Source organism: Miniopterus natalensis, chromosome 5 (assembly GCF_054644295.1).
Source record: "Miniopterus natalensis isolate mMinNat1 chromosome 5, mMinNat1.hap1, whole genome shotgun sequence".
NCBI lineage: Eukaryota > Metazoa > Chordata > Mammalia > Chiroptera > Miniopteridae > Miniopterus > Miniopterus natalensis.
Genome location: NC_142085.1, coordinates 31,372,336 through 31,388,057, shown reverse-complemented (window position 1 = coordinate 31,388,057; position 15,722 = coordinate 31,372,336). Strand labels below are relative to the sequence as shown.

General features: G+C 36.3%; 1 protein-coding gene across 1 annotated transcript in view; it reads right to left on the bottom strand.

The window, feature by feature from the left end:
• Positions 1–15,722, bottom strand: part of ADGRB3 (adhesion G protein-coupled receptor B3) — a 626,535-nt gene that overhangs the window by 335,309 nt on the left and 275,504 nt on the right. Inside the window, exons 9-10 of the mRNA XM_016195549.2 lie at positions 10,283–10,384; positions 9,805–9,911 (exon numbers count right to left, since the gene is read on the bottom strand). Of these exons, the coding sequence (XP_016051035.1) occupies positions 9,805–9,911; positions 10,283–10,384 (209 nt within the window). The remainder of the gene's footprint in view (positions 1–9,804; positions 9,912–10,282; positions 10,385–15,722) is intronic.

The following is a 15,722-nucleotide window of genomic DNA, read 5'->3' as shown; positions in this document are numbered from 1 at the left end:
TGGAAATCACCCAGAACAAATACCTTGAAATAGCTTTATCCACTAGTGTAGACTATTGGTAGCAACTATAAAGTATATCAAGAGCGTTCGGATGAGACAGCTATCCATCCAGAACATACTTAGTTAATTAAAAATTCTACTTTCTTGATCTCCCTTACACAATATAAGTGTCCTGTAAAATGTTCTTTTCTTACAATATGCATACTTTTTTCCTAGAATGACAAATTCAGGTTTATCTGCAGGTCTCTTTTTATCTTTTCTGGATCATGAAGAAGTAGAGTTCAGTTTGAGTTTGTTCAACTTATTTTTTCTCTATTTCAAATTGTCCTTTATTTGCCTTCCACCTCTCTTCCTTTGTTTCTATCTCTATGATTTAACTCCATGGTTATCTCTATGATCTGAACCCCATCCAATCTTTCTTCTACAATCCTTCCCTCTCCCAAAAGTATGGACTGATATTGTATACCTTATTTCAATACCAACTTTTCATATTGCTACAGCCTTTCAACTATTGTCTTCTTTCTGATTCTCTTCAAAATAAAAATCAGAAGTATGAAATCTTATTTGAATCCCACAACTAGTTAAGTTGCAAATTAAGCTTGCAAATTATCTACTAAGCCTTCTCTCTGGGCATCTTACTAGTATAGTTATGTTTACAGAGCAAATGGGGTTTTAAAATCTGGATTAAGGTTGTGGTTCTACTGTTTACAACACAGCACCACTGGGCAAACCATTTGCCTCTTTCCTAGGATCCTTTGAGTTGTCTGTAAAAAGAAACAAATGTCATCACATGGCTGTTATAATGGGTTACTGCAAAGATAGAGGTTAAAAGGGAACATTCAGCGACGGTTTTCCTTCTCTTCTTATTTCCAAGTTCTCATTTCTGAATACTAGGTATGAAGTGCTTTCATATCCATCCTTTCTACCTATGGGCAAGAGATAGATCCTAATGCAGGTCTGCAACACTTCTCATGACACTCATTACAGCAATCTCCTAAATGGTCTTTACTGCTAAACTGTCCTACATTTCATATCTCTGAACATGTCATTTCTCTGCTAAAAAATAAATAAAAATCCATCCATTTTCATATTAAACCAAATACATCTCTTCATTGTTTGATGTATAGACCATCCAAATAAAATCCTAATCTATAAATCCATCCTTGATCTCGCTACTGTTCTCCCACTATTTCTATCCAGTTAGTGATTATTTCAGTCTCACTCTTCCATCCTTGTTGCTCCTTAGTCATTTAATCCATCTTACTCTTAAATTCCTCAAATTATTCTTTACTATATTTTATTAATGGTTTTTAAACTAGTAATACTTTTTGATCAACCTATTTATTCCACTATTGCTTCTTAACCACTTTTTCTTGAATTTTCTTCTACTTTCAGTGTATTATCCTTTCTTTGTAATCTTTTAGCAATTATTTTAGTAAAGTTTTGTAAATGGTAACTCTTTCAAATCTCTGACTTACTTCTTTTTAAGTTATACTCACATTCAATTGATCCTTTAGAAAGGGATGTTTATATTTACCCTTTAGCATTTTCATAATATAATTTTAGTGCCTCTTTTTGTCCCAAGTGTGAAGTCTCCTATCAGTTAAACAGCTGATCTTTGCAGTTTACTAGACTTTTCTTTGTCATTGTTTATAGATTTTCCTTTTTGTCTTTAGTATAATATAGATTAAGTTTATGAGGATTTGCTTTTATTTATTAAAATTATTTTTCAATCTGAATATCTTATCTGTCTTCAACACTGGAAAATTGTTATGCATCTTTGTGGTCTGTTTCTTGAATTATATACATTGTAATTAAATGTATACTAAATTTTCTCATTCTTTTTTTCATTTCTCCGTTCTCTTTCATACTTTTCATTTCTGTATCTATCTATTCTAGCTTCTGAGTGATCTTTTTCCAGGCCTAACTTCCAGATCACTAATACTTTCTTCAATTATGTTTAATTAGACATTTATTCTATTCATTAATTTCAATGAAAATATTTTCCACTTATAAAAGTTCTATTTATTCTTTTTCACAGATTCCTTAACTGTATTTTCTGTATTCCTTAACTGTCTCCCATTCCTTAACTGTATTTTCTCTTACCTCTTAAATTATTTTAAACAAAGGTTACAGTTTATTTCATACTTTCTATTATTTTTACTTGTTGCATTGCTAATTCTCCTGGTTTCTGCATTTGATGATTCTCCCTCATGATATTTGTGATTATTGTGAACTCATATTCAGTGGGATGTATTTATCTTTTGGAGGTCACAAGTTGCTGGTTCATGAAAGAGTTGCTAGAGACCAGTTCTGAATGTGTTTCTCTGAGGGTGGGGACCCTCAGGTTCAATGATACTAGATCATTTTATGCTAATTTTCATGTTAATTTCTTCTCTTTATGACTCAGTCTAAGAGTTTCCATTTCTGAAAGAGAATTTTTCCCCCCCTCTTCCTCCAAAAATCATATATAAACTGAAAATTTCTTAGATACATCCTAGACCTGTAGGGTTTTTCTAGTCTATGATGGCACAGTAACCAAGATAGTGCTGGACCATTGCAGAGGGCTTGGTATAGCATCATTGATTTTGTGTGAGGGCGTCTTGTCAGCACCCCAAGAAGGCTTTAGAATCTCAGCCTCCGCCACCTAGGACTCACATATAGCCTGAAATATTCACAGGCTGTTAGACAGCTTCTGCCTGTAGTTCTGGCTTTGGTTTCTTTTCTCTTCATTTTTTGGTACCCAAGGACTTCCCTGTCTTTGTTTTGAGCTCAGATATAATACAATATTTGAAAATATATTCTTGCTATAGTTTATGAGGAAGTCAGTATGGTCTGTGAAGTGTCAGCTTGATCCAGCCAACTATTCCCCTATTGCTGTAGGTTCTCAATACTAACCCGAATGAACTACTCACCATTTCCCAAAGAAAGCCCAAGGATCCTGCTTTTGCTCCCTGACTCATACTGTTCTATAATTTTAAATGTTCTCCCTAGACCTTTTGGTAAGTTATTTTTCCTTTCTCCTTCCTGAATTCTTTTCAAATAACTGAAAAGCACGGCATGATCTCTACCTTCAAACCTCACAGAAGTAAATCTTGCTTCTCTTATATTATAGTGTTTGTGTTCTTTTCTTACCCATTCTACTAGACCTTAAACTCCTAAAGGGCCTGTAGTTTCTTACTCAACTTTGTTTCCCCTGTAATTTCTAGCACATTTTCTGACATACAATGGTGTCTTCTCAAAATACTTGCTAAATGAACCTTAAACTACAGAAGGATTTTTTTTCCTTCTGTATCTATCATCCTCAAAAGTTGACAAGTTAAAGCACAGCAGTCCATGTCTATTCAAAACAAAGATATATGTAACAATTGAAGAGATTTTACATTCCCTGAAAAAACTGCCTTTTAAAAGATGTCCTATTCAAATTATTTCAGAAATTTTAAGCATCTATAGTTATATAATTGCTATATATATTATTTTTAAAAAATAATAACAATCACCCTGATGATATAGTATTTACAGAGTACCTATTATATGGTAATCACAGGACTGTTTTACGTGAGTTACATTGTTTCAGTTTTAAACACCACTGGAGGTGTCATAATCACCAATATTTTGCAGATGAAGTAGAGACAGTTTGGTGAGCCTCGCTCTCCACAATTGTACAGCCCTAACTTGCACCAAGGTTTGAGCTCAAGAGATTTGATTCCAGAATCCATGCTCTTAACTACCACCTGCTTAGCTCAGGTTTTATACAGTGCTTTTGTGAGAAACTGTCAAGATGCTTAACTATTTTAAAATAATTTTCAATCCCATTTGTTTCAAGGAGACACTAAATCTTTCTCACATGAAGAAAAAATATGAAAAGCAAGAGACTTGAAACCACTTGCCAGGTGGTCGAGAGACTGCCAATTATTTGAGTAGTGGTCATTTCTTTGGAATACAATGTGTAAATGTTCCTAAAGCCATTTACCAATATCTATATATAAATTTTTGTAGTTAGTTTTCTTCAGGTAGACAGAAAAATCCTCCAGAATAGGTCCCTTGATGCAGGATTCTATTTCCCTTGGGCTATATTTGGTAATTCTCTTAATTTAGTCACTGGAATAGCTGAGAAAGGTCTAATAATTTAAATATTTCCTTTAAAATTATAATTGTCAGTGATTATGTCTGCTCAGCTTGCAGTACTCAGTGAGCATTTTTGCTCCAAAGGACAAGTCTTAAAGTTTCTGTGTCATTCACATTTAATAATGTTGACAAGATCACCAGTGAAAGAAGAAAACCGATGTCTAAAAATAGTGGCTTTTTATAGTTCTGGATTAAGCATCCTTGCTTGTTATATAGAAAGATATAGTGAGGGTCCTGGTTAAAGTGTAGGTGTGTTTCTGAAATAACCTTACTCTTTTCACTTCATGCCTCCTACTGCCAGTTACAGTCACCTCTATTGTGCGAATCCTAAAAAAAAGTTTATCGTAGTCACTCTGTGAAAATGACAGTAATATCATATATTCATGTATTATTTTCAGCATAAACTCCTACAGTCCATCTGCAAGGTATATTAAAGGCTCTCATAGGTCTTAATAGCTTCAATTAAAAGATAATTATACAAGAAACTTTTCTTAAAGCAATAATCTAAATATAAATCTTTTGCTTCAGTTCAAAACTGTCATTTTCTAAGACTAAACTCACTCACTAAATGATGGTATTAAATTATTTACAGATCTATCTGGTGTCACCAGGAAAAAGAAAGATATCACTCTTTATGGAAAAGAAAGTGTACTCTTTGTTCTAAAACATAAATGGTTCTTAATTTTCCCTATATTGGCATACAGAGCTTATGTATCTTAGAGCTGTCCTAGGGCTAGGAGTTCAAATTTGATGGACAATTTTTGTCTAGAGTCAACACTATAGGGCAGATTTAGTCCATAATCCCCCTGCATAAATTATATGTGTACTGTACAAAGCCCAGGATAAATAGCATTTGGCCATAGGGTATTGGGTACCCTAGTTTTTTGTCCCAGGAATTCCTGAAGTAAGGATTGCAAATTATTGCTATGAGAATAAACTGAGTCATAAAGAAAACTGATTTAAAAAAACAAAAAAAAAACCCTGAGCCAGGTATACTGTGCTTATGTCCCTGGAAAACCTAGAAATTTCCAAACTAAATTTCCCAGATTTGCAAATGAGAGAGCACAGTAAACTTATCTACCCAGTAAAATCTAGAAGAAGCTTTAATTTCAGAGTTTTTGGCTAGAATTAGTCAAGAGTACAATTCCTGAGCAAAGCACATAAGTAGGTGGGGCTTCTTTTCCTAACATCGAAGAAATCTGGAAGTTGTTATTGATATTCTGAGCCAGGGGATAGAGTTGGAGCATCCTCCAGGAGCTCAAAGCAGCAGAGTGGGCATGGACCAGGACCCAAACTTTCAGGAACCTTCTCAATAGGAGGCAGAACATTAAGTAACCCAGTATTTCTCTAAGACTTTTTCAATTCTATTTCCATCACTCTAGTTCTAGGGATAGTGTATCAGTCAGAAGCAGACAGGTTATGCTGTGATAACAAGCAACTCCAAAATCTCAGTACCTAAAACTAACAAAGATTCATTTCTCACTCACAGTACATACTCAGCCAAGGTCATCGAGGAGGCTCTGCTCATCACAGTCATTCAGGGGTTCAGGACGATAAAGGATGAAAGATTTTGCACCGTCAACGACAGGCTCAGGCCTGACACCACGAAGCTCACTTCCATACACAGCCAACGAGCACATGTGGACACCAGTCACATATGGACACCTGCCCTCAAGGGGTGAAGAAACACAATCCACCCATGTGCCCAGGCGAGGAAAATGAAATATCGCCTAATAATAATAGTATGTCTTGTGATGGTATGGAGCTGACTAGTGTTCATTTAACTTCTTTGCATCCACCAAAGTTTACTTTTTAAAAATTTTGCTTTTTTTTTTTTTTTTACATTTTACTTCTTTGCATTCATCCACCGAAACTTGAACCATGTATAAAATCTGCCACATGCTTCTTAAACTTTAATGTGCATTTGAATAGCATAGGGAACAGGACATTTTGAAATGAAGATTCTACTAGGTAGGTCTGAGACAGGGTTTGGCTTTCTATGTTTCTAACAAGCTCCCAGGTGCTACTGACACTTCTGGTCTTCAGAAAACATTCTGGCTCTACCAAACACCTTTTTATTGTTGTTGTTCCTGTATCCAAGTAGCTTAACTTTGCTGGAGAAAAATCACAACTAAACTGACTAGATGTACTCTAAGTTCTTTATTTCAAACCTCAGTACAATATAACCTTTGGCTACCCCCAACCCCACCTACCTCAAGCTATTCCTCATTTCAGAAAATGATGTCACCATCAGCCAAAGGTGCTCATTCAACCTTATGAAAGGTACCATCACCTCACATCTGGATCACTGTAGCAGGCTTCACAGGTTCCTGTCCTGCTACCCTACGGTCTATTCTCCACAGAACAGCCATAAGACTCTCTTTAATTGGATCAAACCACATACTGTCAACTCTCTACTGTCAATTGTTTCCCTTTGCACTAAGAATACAATCTAAACTCCTAGCAAAGGATTTTAAGGCACAGAATACGTTTTCTCCTACCTAATTTTCCAAACTAATCTCATGACAATCTCTTTTTTGCTCTCTACTCTGGTCATTGGATTATCTTTCACCTTCTTAAAGACCTCAAGGTTTTTCCATATGCTATTCTCTCCAAATGGAATGTACTCTCATCCCTGACAAACTCATTCTCTCCACTCCTTGCATATCTAAATGCACCTCTAAATGCATCTTTTGGGTCACAATTTTAAAGGTCACTTCCTCATGGAGACCTCACTGACTTTTTTATCTAAAGCAGTCCCCAAACATTATTCTTTATGTTGGCACCTTGTAAATCTCCCTCAACAAAAATAGCACAATTTGTAATTATTTTATCTCTTTTCTTGTCTACTTGGTTTTGTATTTGTTGTGTGTGTCACATTCGAGCTACACGCCTGGGTTACTGCCCTGTGCTGCACAGAGTTAAAGCTCAGTGAATATTTGTATAATAGATTAATGTGTATAGGAATGGATGGATGAAGGATTGAATATTATACACTTTCCCTTATAATATTTTTTTCCTTTGGCATTTGCCAAAATATAATTCTCTGTACAAGAATATTCTATTAAATCATCCAATGAATAAGTTCCAAGTCAGTGAATTTTAATGGCTAAAACTAACTCTAACATGTCTTCTAGTCTTCTATTTAGTCACACTAAATACACATCTCAGAGAAGCTTAAAAATCTCCTGGGCTTGTATTATAATCAGTAATGTGTTGTGAGTTTCTTTTTGAAAAAGAGGAAAAATAAACACAACTGTTAAAACTATTTCATTATACATCTATATAATAGACACCCTTAAAATTCCCTAGGAGACACTATTATATGTATCTAAAGATTTTTTCTTTTTTAAAATGAAGTTGAAATGTATTGCTTTAGTAGAATGTAGTAATTTATGTGAGGCCAATGCTTTTGCCAATACAATTAGAAAATTTATATAAATTACAAAAAATAAATCATACTCTTTAGAGAATCAGAAAGCGATGAATAAGGAAAAATAATGTCTAGAAAGAGGAGATCCTTTCTGAGGTAAGCCAACAATTTCAACCAGTTTCTTTTTTCCCCCTGGGAATGTTTGCTAAATCCGGGCGAGAAGTGAGGAGAAGGTGAGGCCCAGGCAGAGGGCCTCTGGAACAGAGAGGAACTAATGTTTTTTGGTTGGCGGGGGCTGGATAAATATAAGGGTCCCTAAAAATCTTGCTGGGACTTTTCTCCCTAAGATATTTGTTGGGTTTTTGAACTGCGTAGGAAGCTGAGGAGTTAGGATGAAAACTTCTAAAGTGCAGAATGTAATTTTCTCCATCCTTTTAAGTAGGCATTTGTTTTCAAATGCCTAGTGAGAAGAGTCCAGCTTTAAGCAACCAGCTTAAATATCTTCTTCTCAAGATTTGTGATGCATTTGAATTTCCCTGGGCAGAAAGCTGGGGCACTGAGCTGGGACCTTTTGAAGGGCAAAGCTGAATTCTTCTAGAGTTTCTCAGGGTCTGTGGGATGGGTGCACATAGGCTCTCCATCCAAAAGACAAGATGGACAAAGGGGGATTAAGCAAATGTAGTCTTATTAAAACTGCAAAACAGCCTTGACCTGGGCCAATTCCTGACTGCATTGAAGTATCAGTTCCTCACTGTATTTGGACAACCAAGGAAACAAGAAATGGAATGCTTTTTCATGGACATAAATATTGTCTGAAGACCTGACAATTTTTTTATACAATGTCTGACAATCAAAAATAGCTAGCAATATTCAGACATCTATTAATAAAAGAACCTTCACATTTCATATTCTACATTTTATATTATGAAATGAAGCTATATATTATATTCTGTCATTAAATGTGTGTATCCCCCAAGAAAAGTGCATTTAAAAAGATCTGACAACCAAATACTGTCTGATATGTTTACATACCAAATCAGTAATTGAATTGAGAACATACAACCTTATTTCTATTATTCTGATTTTGACAGAAATAAGACTCAGTGAAGCCAAATATCACTGATTACTGATATGCACTTAAATCTACATATTATCATATTTGAATTTATGTGTAATCAGTAGTGATGTGTATATCAGTATTTACTATTTATATGCATACATCTATATAAATATACATATAAATATAAATGAAGAGATATGTACACAATAACAGAAACAAGGCTCGATGCAGCCAAATAATCATCAATTCAACTGCTGATTTGGTAAGTAAATATATTAGCCAGCATTTGTTTTTCAGATTTTTAAAAATTCTCTTTTTTTCCAATAATCAAATACATTTACTTCATTGATAAGGGTTATTATTGTTTACGGCAATTCTGCATCCATAAGCAAGAATGTTACTTAGGTTTTTTTTTTTTTAATTATACGTATTTGTGAGCAACAGTAATAAAACAAAACAAAAGCACAACAAAACTTAAAGGCTCTTAACTAAACCTCATTCCTGTCTATGTTCAACTTTCCTGTGGTCTCATGCTCATAGTTCATTCTAAACCCCACAATGTTTATTCATGTACAGGGCGCCTCTTGACAGGATAAAATGACGACATTCTCTGATAAAGACAATGACTTGCACTTGTAAAATACCAAGCAAAGTTTAACCAGGCTCCAAATATTCATACATTATACTCTGTGGGGGAAAAGGGGCTATTTTTAGAAAATCTGGCCCACGTAATCTTGTGTGAGGAATTAATTTTCTCTGGTGCAGTAACACTGTGATTTTGTTCATGTCTTAACATCAAATGCAGTGAGAAATTTGATACCTAAGTGACACAGCTTTATCAATTCCTAACTACTAAATGCTAAAGAATTTAATTTTAAAAATGCACAGTATTTTGAAATATGTTTTGTATACTATTTAACACATAATTGGCCAATTGTGATAAACAGTTTTACTCCTATAGATAAAACTGAGTAACAGATTTTTCCTGGGCCTTTCAGCCATTAGACAAGGAATTCTTTTATTTAAATAGCAGGATCCATAAAAACCCAAACCCTGGGAATCAAATAGTTTAGCACTGACGTACAAAAATTAGCTTTCTAGCACATCCCTTTTCCCTTTAGGCATTTTTTCAATTTCTTTTTTTCTTTTTCTGATTTGATTGTACAACAGAAGGTTAAATTCTCACACAGTGATCATTAGCAAAAATAAACAGAGCAAGTACTAAAGCTGGCTTTGCACCTACTGAATGCTGCAAGTGTCTGTACTCATTTGATATGCATCTTGCAAAGCTCGGCTGTTCCCAGAAGGCCACTCCATGAAGACTGAGAGAGCAGCGTCTGCTAGTGGTGCCTGCGCGTCACAAAGAACAGAGAGAAGCTTTATAACGGGGATGCTAGAAGGCATCGCATCATGGGGAGACAGACGAAAAAACGGGGTTTGTACATTTTCTGGCTTTAAAAAAGCATGCATACGAAATTGTGATTTGGATTATTTTTGTAATGGGTACCGGTCACACCAGGAAATCATCTCATCAGCAGCATTTTCTAGGTCTCTTCGTGGGCTCCATTTATGAAGCACTTCACTGAAACTGTCTCATTAACTGCTCATTGGACAGGTTTATTTATAAATGTAGGGCAAAAGCATGACATCATAAGCAAACACAGCATGCTGTCCTTGGTTGGTGATCATTATTGGGGTTTGGGTGGGTCATCCTGCTTTACCTGTGGCATTCAGGGGGCACTGATTGAAGGCCAGGTCTCCCGCTGCAGTCCTTCTCCACACCATGGACATCAGATAGTCCTCTGGGCATATTTCATAAGGTGCTGCAATTTAAAACAGAGGGACTTCCATTCAGCTTTTTTTTTTTTTTTAAATAAAATATTGGCATCACTCAAATGTATCGCTCTAACTGTAAAGATTTTTAATTTTATGCAAAGTATATTGTTTACTGAAATGTTAGAAATGTCTCCATAAACAAACAAAACACCCCCCCCCCACCAGCTTTCATTTCATTATCTTCAAAATCTTCACAGAAATGTACTTTCTTTGGAAAGTGTTTACTCTATGGGTTTTTAAAAAAAGTCATTTGGATGTGTCTATAAATTGAAGATTACATTCAAGCATAAAAATGAAAAAAGCCTTCCTGATATTCACAATGTTTTGGAATGTTATACAATAAAATAATTTCCAATAAACTGAAAATCATATTATAATTACAAACTGTAAGCATTCAGAGTAAAACCGAAAGGGCAAAAATACATTAACATTTTAATTCTTCATCACACGAGGGCAATAATGACAATCATACTACATCATATAAAAATAAACTGATTTAATTTTTTGGCCTTGTTATTTTCAAAAGCTCAAGTTAATTATCGAGGCAAGAAAGTTAGAGGGAATATCAATAACAGATGTGTACCAGAAATATTTTAGTGGAAAGCCAAAGAATTCATAAAAGAACAAGCTCTATCTATATAGTGTTAAACCTGACACCGTTCTCCCAGATGAAAGAGCACATGAGTCCTGCCCTACCCGGTTGCTACTACGTGGTTAGAGCATCAGCCCTCAGGCTGAAGGGTCTCAAAGGGCTCCCACCTCAGTTGCAGGCTCAATCCCCAGCCCAGGTGATGGGGGGAGGCAACCAATTGGAGGCAACCAATCAATGCGTTTCTCTCACATCGATGCTTCTCTCTCTCTCTCTCTCTCTCTTCCTTCCACTCTCTCTAAAAAGCAATGGAAAAAATATCCTCCAGTGAGGATTGAAAAAAAAAGAACACATTAGTCCCGTCTCTAGACAGACCTGTGGTGCTTTTCACACAGCACTGCCATTTATATGTTCATGTTTGTTCCCACTGCTAGCCTGAGATCTTGTTTGTTTCTCTCTGTATCTTGCACCTAACAGCATGTCTGGCACACAAAAGCTGCTCAAAATGGAAAAAATGAATAAATTAATATATGGTTATACAGATATATCCAATAAATAAATAAGGACCGAAAAATAGTAAGTACCTAATATATACATGAGTGTGACTTCCTAGGAGAAATGTCTTCCTTTGCAGATAATATGCTAGTCAATTCACGTTATGTAGTGGTAACACATGTGTTTCTCTGGTTCAGATGTCTTCCTTGGGCTTGAGACTGGCATATCCAACAACTGAGTGGAAATTTTTACTGGCTGTCTCAAAGAAATCTCAGTGAATCTACATGCAATTTAACTCCCACCGTTTTTCTCCGTCATGCTGCTTGCTTCCTCTCCTTGTATTCCCTAATGCTGTTAGTGACACCTCCAACCCTGTACCATAGCTAGAACCACTGGGGTGATCTTCATCTCACCCTTCTCATCTTCTTAACTACCAAGCTTCTACCTCCACTGCCCCCCCAGGCATTCACCCTATCCCATTTGAATTAGGGGAGCAACCTCACTGGTTCATTCAGGATTTACCTGTCATGTGCTCTGTTCCAGGGGAACCAATGGTGTCTTCAAGAAGCACTCTCTGCCTCCCAGAACTATTACTGGGAGGAGGCAGAGGCCAAACAAACATACCATTACTTGTGTACAGTTATGATAAACACTGCAAACAGAACAGGGTGCTTTTTCAATATCAAAGCTGAAGAACCAAAGAAAGCTTCCTGGAGGAAATGATGCTTAATTCAGACTGGCTGTGTGAGGTGCAGTAAGCTCTCCAGGAGGAGGGAATAGTATATGCAAAGGCCTGGAAGCAAAAAGGAGCTTGGGGGCACCCAGGGCAGTGGATCTGGAGGGAAAAGAGTGTGGAATAATGAATGGGCTGGAGAAACAGGTCAAAATTAGCACACAGAGCACCTCATAGGTAGCCACTGAAGGAATGGTTCTAAACAGCGACTGACAAGAGTTGATTTTAACTTTAAGATCAGTTTTCCTTCCGTAGGTAAGAGAGATGGGAGAGCAGTAGGTAGGGAAAGGCCACTGAGGAGGTCAATGCAGTGCTTTAGCTACTTAAATCCTTTCCATGGTTCCCTAGTACTGACAGGATTAAGATAACTAGGCTCAGTGTGATGAAAAAGGCCCCTCTCATCAGCCCTAACCTAGCTTTCCAATTACAGTTCATATTTATTCTCCTATGCATCAGCCACATAGAATTGTCATCTTCCAAATATTCCACAATTTATACTTCCCTGATTTTGCAAAAGCTATATTCTCTCCTTAAAATACTCTCTCTTATTTATCTTTAAAACACATCTTAAATGGTAATATTCTCTGGGAAGCCTACCTTAATGCCTTAGTCACTGAATATACAAGTATTACAGGTCTCTTCACAATTGATTGAAAATATTTGGTTAAGTGCTCTGGTTATGTGTGCGAAACTCCCCAAATCCCAAATTTTGCCCTTTAGAAGACATCATGTTTTACTTTATTTCTTTTTAAACTGCTGTAATGAACTTCCATGGAACCTAGCATATATTAGGTGTTCAAGACACACTGCTGCGCAAATCACTTTTACCTAGGAGGAAACAACACAACAGACCAGCACTGGAACTTTCTGCATCTTTAATGATGAGAATGCTCTACTTTCACTGTCTAATAATGTAGCCACTAGCCAAATGTGGCTATTGGGCACTTGAGATGTGGCTAGTAAGACTTAGAATTGAATTTTAAATTTCATTTAACTAATATAAATTTAAATCTTAATAGCTACAGTGTTGAAAAACACTGTAATAGATAATTGTGTAAAAGTCAACCAAAACTACTATAAAATATTTAAAAAAGGAAAATTAGAAAACATGTTAAAACTCACAAAATACATTATGCACAATTTATTACATAATTGAATTCTATATAAAACAACTAGCTTGTTTTAAAATCTATAGCAATTATTAATCTAATATTACTGTAATACTAAATTATTTTTTTCATATATACATCCAAACGTCTGTTCAATATCTTCTTAATTATCTCTTAATTTGTAATTTTTCAGGATCGTTTCACTTTTTTTTTCAGTTTTCAATGTTTAAACTCAAATTTTCCTTAGTTCAGTTGATAAAATATGAAATACATTTCATAAACTTCTTACTATAGCTTTCAGGTTTTTGTTTTTTTTTCTGATTTAGTCTTCACATAAACCAATGAAGAAGCAATCTGCACCCCAGGCTTATTTCCCAGTAGTGGTTTCAGAAAGCTTTCCGCACCTATTGTTGTTCTGAAAACACTACTCTTGGCAACGCCCCGCCCCCACGGTGGACTGTGTGGTCAGAAAATCCGGTAATTGCGAGCTTTCACCACTAGATGGCACGGGTGGGCCAACAGGGTGAAATGTTGACTAGGTCTGCAGCTGAAGCTGTAAGGTTCAAAATCAAGGAGGGCTTTAGCAGTGACTTAACTGTGTCTTAGAAATACGTGTCAGTGCTAGAATTTTTTTAAAGGTATACCACTCGGGAAAAAATAAAATGTTTTCATGTAAGTACAACGTTTAGTGATTAAACTAGCCCCAGTTACAGGGCCCTTCACTCTGGCCCCTTGCCTCAGTTCCCACCATCTCCACTCTCGCTGCCCCCTCCTCAGCCGCACTGGCCCCTTGGTGCTTCTCTAACTAGGCTCTCACCTCAGAGCTTGTGCGCCTGTTCTTTCCACCCAGGATCTCTCCTTCTCCTCGAACCTGTGCATGCCTCATTTCTTTACTGCCTTACATTTTATTTAATTTCACCATCTTAGAGATTTTCTTTCTTTCTTTCTTTTTTTTAACATATTTTTATTGATTTCAGAGAGAGGAAAGGAGAGGGAGAGAGAGAGATAGAAACATCAATGATGAGAGAGTCACTGATCAAGCCCACAACCTGGGCATGTGCCCTGACCGGGAATTGAACCCCGATCACCTGGATCCTAGGTCGACGCTCAACTGCTGAGCCACGACCGGCCGGGCACCATCTTAGGGATTTTCTGATTGCCCCTCAAACTCTCCCACATCTTCCTCTGCTTTATTATTCTTCCAAACACTTGCCACCTTATAACTCCCACACATTTTTCTAGCATATTTATTATTATTATTAACTTGCCTTCTCCTGTTAGAATATGAGCACCAAGAAGATAGTGATCTTCTGTTTTGTTTCACTTCTAGAGCATATAACACTTACAAGTCTAGCATTCATTATATACATATACTTTTAAACCAAAAATTATCAAATAGTTTTAGCCCAAAATTACCAAATACTTTCAAAAGATCTATTTTTTAATCACCCCCACTATGGAAGATGACAGGGAATGAGGATAACTCGGTAATGAGGCCGGTATGTGCAGTGTGTGTGTTTAATAGGCCTGCTGTAGGTAGTGATGGCCACTTAGGAGCCATAAGAGACAGAGGTTAGTGACTACAGTTTTCCTAAAAATTAGTCCATCTAGGCTTCTAGGGTACTGGGTGTTGACAAAAGTTGACCTTATTGGGTGTGTCTGATTTGGTAAAACTCCGTGGGACCCTGTTTAGAATCCCCTCATGTGATCGGCATACATCCTAAGTAAGGTGGAAGCTGATTAAATAGTTCATTTTCCAACCACGGCACTAAATATAGTTCATGGACCTCACAGAACTCACAAAACCAATAGTAGTTCTTTTTCTGACCACAACACTCAGTTATCAATTCCCACTTACCTAGTGACAATCAGTACGGTCTACCTGAAACAAACCACTCCCACCAAAAAAAAAAAAAATCACAATAATTTTTTAAACCTAGGGAGGTCAACAAACTTTTTTTCTTCACTGTAAATTCAGGAAGCCTTGGATTTATTTTGGCTCTTATTGACAGAAACTTAGTAAACAAAGGATAAAAAAGATGACAGGGAATCATAGATTCACACTTGCAAGCTGGTTCAGGATTTTCAGCTTTTTAGTAGGCATGTGAAATCCCATAGCTGCTTTAAATATTTCATCAAAGGTGATTTGGCATACTTTGAAGACTATTATCTTTAAAAGTTACTTGGGAAAATAGGTCTATTTATGCTCATACCAAAAGCAAATCAGCTTAGATATCAAAATAAAAAATTATTTTCTCCCATCCTACATTTCTGACGTCCCCAGCGGCGTCTCTCCTTAGGGCCACTTATGGAATTCATTCATTCTACAGATACTTACTGAGCTCCCATAATGTTCTAGTCACCTTGTTAAATACTACACATAAAAAGAATGAACGAGA